At 36.7% G+C, this 6000-nt stretch overlaps 1 protein-coding gene and 1 pseudogene across 1 annotated transcript in view; one reads left to right on the top strand and one right to left on the bottom strand.

Annotated features, from left to right (window-relative positions):
- Positions 1 to 1558: 1558 nt before the first annotated feature.
- LOC133779864 (UDP-glycosyltransferase 88A1-like) lies at positions 1559 to 2661 on the bottom strand (annotated as a pseudogene).
- A 1009-nt stretch (positions 2662 to 3670) lies between these two features.
- LOC133778059 ((S)-ureidoglycine aminohydrolase) overlaps positions 3671 to 6000 on the top strand; it is a 46914-nt gene continuing 44584 nt past the window's right edge. Inside the window, exons 1-6 of the mRNA XM_062217881.1 lie at positions 3671 to 3824; positions 3931 to 4059; positions 4531 to 4618; positions 4705 to 4781; positions 4869 to 4908; positions 5050 to 5116. Of these exons, the coding sequence (XP_062073865.1) occupies positions 3779 to 3824; positions 3931 to 4059; positions 4531 to 4618; positions 4705 to 4781; positions 4869 to 4908; positions 5050 to 5116 (447 nt within the window). The 5' untranslated portion in view covers positions 3671 to 3778. The remainder of the gene's footprint in view (positions 3825 to 3930; positions 4060 to 4530; positions 4619 to 4704; positions 4782 to 4868; positions 4909 to 5049; positions 5117 to 6000) is intronic.

The following is a 6000-nucleotide window of genomic DNA, read 5'->3' as shown; positions in this document are numbered from 1 at the left end:
TATCGAGCCCTGTTTATTAATACCATAGATCCATTGAGCCTACTGTCGAACCCTTATCGAACCTATTGAGCCCTTTTAACCTAATACCACAGATCCATCGAGCTCTTATCGATCCACCATCGAACCATTCAAACTACCTTATCGAGCCTACTATCGAACCATAATCGAGCCTATTGAGCTAGTTTCATATATTACCCATGGATAACATCGAGCTTCTATCGAACCTTATCGAACCTATCAAGCCCTTTCAACCTAATACCACAGATCCATCGAGCTTTTATCGATCCACCATCGAACCATTCAAACTACCCTATCGAGCCTATTATCGAACCATAATCGAGCCTATCGAGCTAGTTTCATATATTACCTTGGATAACATTGAGCTTCTATCGAACCTTCATCGAACCTATCGAGCTACTAGTTCAAACCCAGAAAAAACCACAGAAAAACCCAGACCAAAGAACTACCATACCCATTCCACACCACCAGATTCAAAGGGATCAAAACAACCAAAATAATCACGAGGGTTTGAGAATATACCTTAATGAGAAATGGGTTCGACTGGTTCGACGACGTGGGTTTCGAGCTTTGTTGTTGTTGTTGGCTCGACAGGTTCGACAGGTTCGACAGGCCGACTTCGGAGAAGAGAAAGAGAGAGCCTGAGATCGACGGTGATGGTTATCGCAGAGGGTTTCCTTCGGTTTTTGGGGTTTTTGGGTTTCCTTCGGATTGGGTTTGGGTTTCGGGGATTGAGAGACTGAGAGAGTGAGAGAGTTTGTGTGGGAAAAAATTTGAGTGGAAAAAAATGAGAGGGGTATTTTTGGTACTTGGTGAAAGTTGAGCACCAATTTGAAAAATTTATTAGTGCTGGTATTATTTAGTAATTATACTCACTATTATGCATAAATAGTGAAATTTCCCTTTGAATAATATCATGAATGTTTGTACCTTAAAATTGGTATTTTTTGATCTAAAAGATTATCCTATTATTTAAAAAAACAATAAACATTGTTTTGGTTTTATTTTTATTTTAATATGTTTATGTCATTCTTTTATATATAATATTATTTATTTATTTAAAATTTATATGATCATCATAAAAAATTAATAAAAATAATTTGTAAATTTTCTAAATAAAACTAAGCAAACGTGCATTACATTGCACGTTGCTTGCATAGTATATATATATGGATATTTATTATAAAGTATATTGTGTTTTATCAAAATTCAAGCTTAGTACATTATATATTCAATAATGATCATCAGATACCTTGGAAATCATACATATTTGGTACCTTAGACTTAAATTTAGTCAACCTATTTTTTTAAAGGAAAATTTACATAAAACACTATTTTTGTCTCAAAACTTTCATTTTTACTGTTGCACGGTATTTTTTTTCAAATTTATGTTCTCAATTATATATTTACATTTATACGGTTGGCTCTCCATTTTTGCGGGCATTACGTCCATATTGACCTCGCCTTCAAAGTCACCTTGGTCTTTGCCGATGGGCAACCCAGTCCGACGGGCAACCCGTCGGAGAGGACAGCTCGGAGATCAGGAGACCGGACTGCGCATCACCCACAAGAACCTCTGCCCGCTCCTCTCCAACCCAGTGGCTGTTTCTCTCAATTGATTTGTAGTAAATGAACCCAGACTTCCGAAACAAAGAAAGACAACACTTCGACTCAGTTGTGAGTCGAGCCACCTCAGTGACTTGGACCGTACTTTTCCTCTTCCTTATTTGGTATGGATCAACGGTCCAATGCAATGGATGGGAGGAGAACGGCCCTCGGGGACACATAAGCCGTCTGTTATGGCTTTGATGGCTCTCGACTCAAGTGAGTCAAACATGTTCACAATCATTCCGACAGATTCAGAGAAATAAGCCGGGCATGCAAGAAAATTATCATAGGCCTTGTCACGACGGTTGAGAATTGGCTTTGCCATGTCGGAAGACGGGATCAATGGTACTCCAGGAATATCTTGAAGGGTATTTTGGTCTTTAAAGCTCTTCTGGGAATTTTGGTGAAGGGTCGGCAAATAAAAAGAGGCGGCTAAATCAGATGCCGATGAAGTGTAGAAGAAGAAACAAGGGATGTTGAGCTGGGTAGAGACAGTGAGTGTTTCGGCGCAGAATAAGTCGATGATGAATGCGTGAACGACGTCGTTTTTGGAGATGGAGCTGAGAGCTTGAAGAACGGTAGGCTTGTTGAAGCGGATGAATTCGAAGAGGAGGTTCTCGTGGTGGGGTGAAGAGGCTGCGATGGAGGGAAGGAGGTCGATGGGTGGGAGATGGTGGAAGGTGATGGAAGGAGTGGTGGCGGAGACGGTGGCGATGTAGGGAGCAGTGTCGCCAGAGTTGTATGGAGCGGTGGTTATGAGGATGTGAATGGAGAGTGATGGTTTGAAGGTGAGCATGATCTTGCCGAGCTCCACCATGGAGATTAGATGGCCTATGGCTGGTGCTGGGTATAAGACTATGGTTGACTTCATCTTCTGCCCAATGACTCCAATTGTAATAACACCAATGAGAATGGTAGTATATTAGGTTCGTTTCAGTTTGTTTAGACTAAATAGAATTTTATCCATCACGTTACCCAGAGTTGCAGAGTACTCAATGTGTTTAATTATTTTCCGATATATTTTGAATTTTTTTATAAAAAAAATTGTGTTAGTATGTAATGGGTTGACTTCTAGTTGTTCTATTGTTGTTTTTTAGTTATTTTTTAATGCAGTGAGTTGATGTTTAGTTGTTGTCCAATTGTTATTTTCTAGTTGTTTTTTCGATATTGTATTGCAGTGTGTTGTTTTTTTAAAAACGTAATAGGTTGCATTGTGTTTGTTGTGGGGTTGTTGTTTAGATTTTATGTATAGTTTTTTCCATTTTGATTTTTAGTTATTTAAGTTTATTTATAGTTGTTATGATATTTTGTTGTTGTGTTGATACCTATTTGTTGTTTGTAGATATATTTTGATTTTTTAAAAAAAATCTGTTAGTATGCAATATGTTAATGTTTAGTTGTTGTATTATTGTTGTTTTTTAGTTGTTTCATTAACACAGTATTTTTGTAGATATAAAACTTTAAAAAACGTGTTTTTGAAAACTTAAGTTAGTATTTTTGAAAAAAAAATCAAGGACCGTAAAAAGGTAAAAAAATACAAAAAAAAATATTTTTGAAAAAACCTCTTTTTTAAATAATTGAAATGACCTTAGTTATATGTAATTAAACAATTAACATTAATTTAAAAAAATATACTACCAAACCATGTGTAATATTTTCATTGGTACAACTTATAATACTTTAAAAATGATTTTAAAATTATAAAAAATAATTAAAAGCATATTTTAACTGATAAAAAATATTATATAAATTAATATATTACAAAACCAAATACTCCTTAAAAAAACCAAATACGAGAGTGATTTTGCTCTAACTTTTAATTTGAAGACTTTTTATTTTTTTAATACTTTCATTTAAAATTATTACTTAATTTTTTTAAGCTATAAAAGATGAGTATTGATATAAGGGCACCGCGGTGCCGAACATCTATATTCATAATTTTTTTTTATAAAAATTAGGTGGCATCTTAACGGCCACGGCCAGTGCTCAATCAAACACGTGGCCACTCACATGTTTTTGGCGTCTTCCTCGATCACACTCCACTCCACTTCAACTTCTTCTATTTTCAAACAAAAACAGTCATCGACGACTGGACCCAATTGCAGCAACACAACCCTACTCCCATCTCGTCAGACCATCCCGTACACTTCCAATGCGCTGCCCATTGCAAGCTTCTCTCATCCTTCTCACCACTTTATGTACACCCCCGACTCTCCTCTGTTTGTTTCCTCAGAAAATAGAGTCGAGACAATGTAAAGAAAATAGCTTTTGAGGGCATTCATTATTTTGAACTTTTCTTTTCAGGTCTTCTTGATTTGGTAGTGAGTGAAGATGGGTTTTGCTCTGCGCCTTCTGTTATCAGCTCCTCTACCGACTCCAAGCATTTGTATTGGAAGGTTACGAATCCCACGCTTTCTCCTTCTCATCTTCAAGGTCAGTTAACATAAAGATTTCATTGTTTTTCCCTCTTCATAATTTCTAACATGATTGTGATTTCATGAGTTTCCCAAAGCGCACTAACCGTAAAGTGTGTGAGCTCTTTTTATTAATTGTTTCTCTGAGTAAATATTACTTCTTATATCCAGATTAGGTACTCCTTTTGGAGTATCTAGTGTAGCAATTTTACGGGTTAACGCCGTAATCTTAATCTTTTACTAATGGGAGTAACATAATTCAAAATAAGCGATAACATAATACAAAATAATGAGTATTAAGTTGCAATTAACAATCAAATAGAGATTGATTCATGTACAATTTGGTCTGGTGATGACTGTTGATATTGGAAGACAAAAGATGAGTTGGGGAGCTCTGATTTTGTAACACTTGTCCTTGTTTTAGTTTATCAACTTTGTTGTAAATTGAAATTAAAAATTCATTGATTTTAATGCTGTGTTTTCTTGGCAGACTTGCCAGGGTTCACACGCAGTGTTTACAAAAGAGACCATGCTTTAATAACACCTGAAAGTCAGGTCTTCAGCCCTTTACCAGAGTGGTATATTTGAATCTCATTTTGCTGCTAGATTACAAGGATTATATATGTCTCTGTTGGTATAGTTATAATCAGAAATGTTTTTGCAGGGTAAATACATTAGCAGCCTATTTGATTACACCGGCCATTGGCTCACATTTTGTGATGTACCTCGCAAAGATGCAAGGTTTGTCGATTATATTTTATGGCATTCTAGTTTAAGCTGTAGTTGAAATTTTATTGTTGGTTATCAATACCTGCTTCAACTTTGCAGGGAATTCACAATCTGGACTCCCTGCACATGATGTTGAGAGGTCAGTTGTCTTTCTTTATATTGTTGTTTTACATTTTTCCATCATTCTCTTAATATTATTCCTGTTTTGTGGATAATTTTGTCAGTATTTATAACTTTTTTTTTTTGTCAATCTCCTTTTGTGCATGTTTTCTATCTATAGGTTCGTATTTGTTGTCCAGGGTACTGTGACACTGACTAATGTTTCTAGTGTCAGCCACAAACTTGAGGTAAAAACTAGATGCTATTTATTTCTATAATGGATTCCTCGTTTAAGTTACATGTCAACGATGTCAATACCTTTTAGTTTGCCAACTTTTAATTCCTCCTCCGCTCTTATTATCATTAACAATATCATCGTTTTTATATAAAAAAACCCCTTCTATTTACTAAATCTTCACATCTGTAGTGTTGTTTGTTACTGCAACACTTCTGTTACAGTATGTATATAGTTGTCAATTAGTTATTAATTAGATTAATTGTAGAGATCCTAATTGACATAGTTTCCTAAGATAGCTATGCTAGTTTGTATATAAATATGTATCATTTTTCAATGGAAAATTAAGAGAATACAATTCTTTTCACCTCAGATAACATGGTATCAGAGCAAAGCCAGGTTCTGGGTTTGAGATTCGAAATTCGAAATTAGAGTTCATCACAAAGTGGGGTTTGCAATTAGGATTTAATTTTCTTTCATTTTTAGGGGTCCTATTTCAGAAACCCTATTTAGAGTGTTCTTTTGTTCTCACCATCGGCACAGAAGGACTGCCCAGCCGCCGACCAACCAGACCCCGCCGCCCGAGGTCCAGAAACGCCGCGAGGGGAGCCCACGCGCCGCCGTAGCCCGCTGCCCAGTCCCCCATGTGCCGGCGCGTGCACGCGCGTGCGCCGTTCATCCGCCGTGCTTTCGACTCCGGTTGGTCCCCACGTCCTTCTCGGCACTTTTCTGCCCAGTTATGGCTGAGACAAAATTTGTGGTATCTGATGTGGTTCCTGTAATTTCTAAAATCATGGACCATAAACTGAATGGTTCGAATTATTTGGACTGGAGTAAGACTATTCGGCTTTATTTACGAAGTACCAACAAAGATGACCATTTGACTAATGATCCTCC

Source organism: Humulus lupulus, chromosome 5 (assembly GCF_963169125.1).
Source record: "Humulus lupulus chromosome 5, drHumLupu1.1, whole genome shotgun sequence".
Classification (NCBI taxonomy): Eukaryota; Viridiplantae; Streptophyta; class Magnoliopsida; order Rosales; family Cannabaceae; genus Humulus; species Humulus lupulus.
Note: the sequence above shows the minus strand (reverse complement) of the source record. Positions and strands in the feature narration are given on the sequence as shown.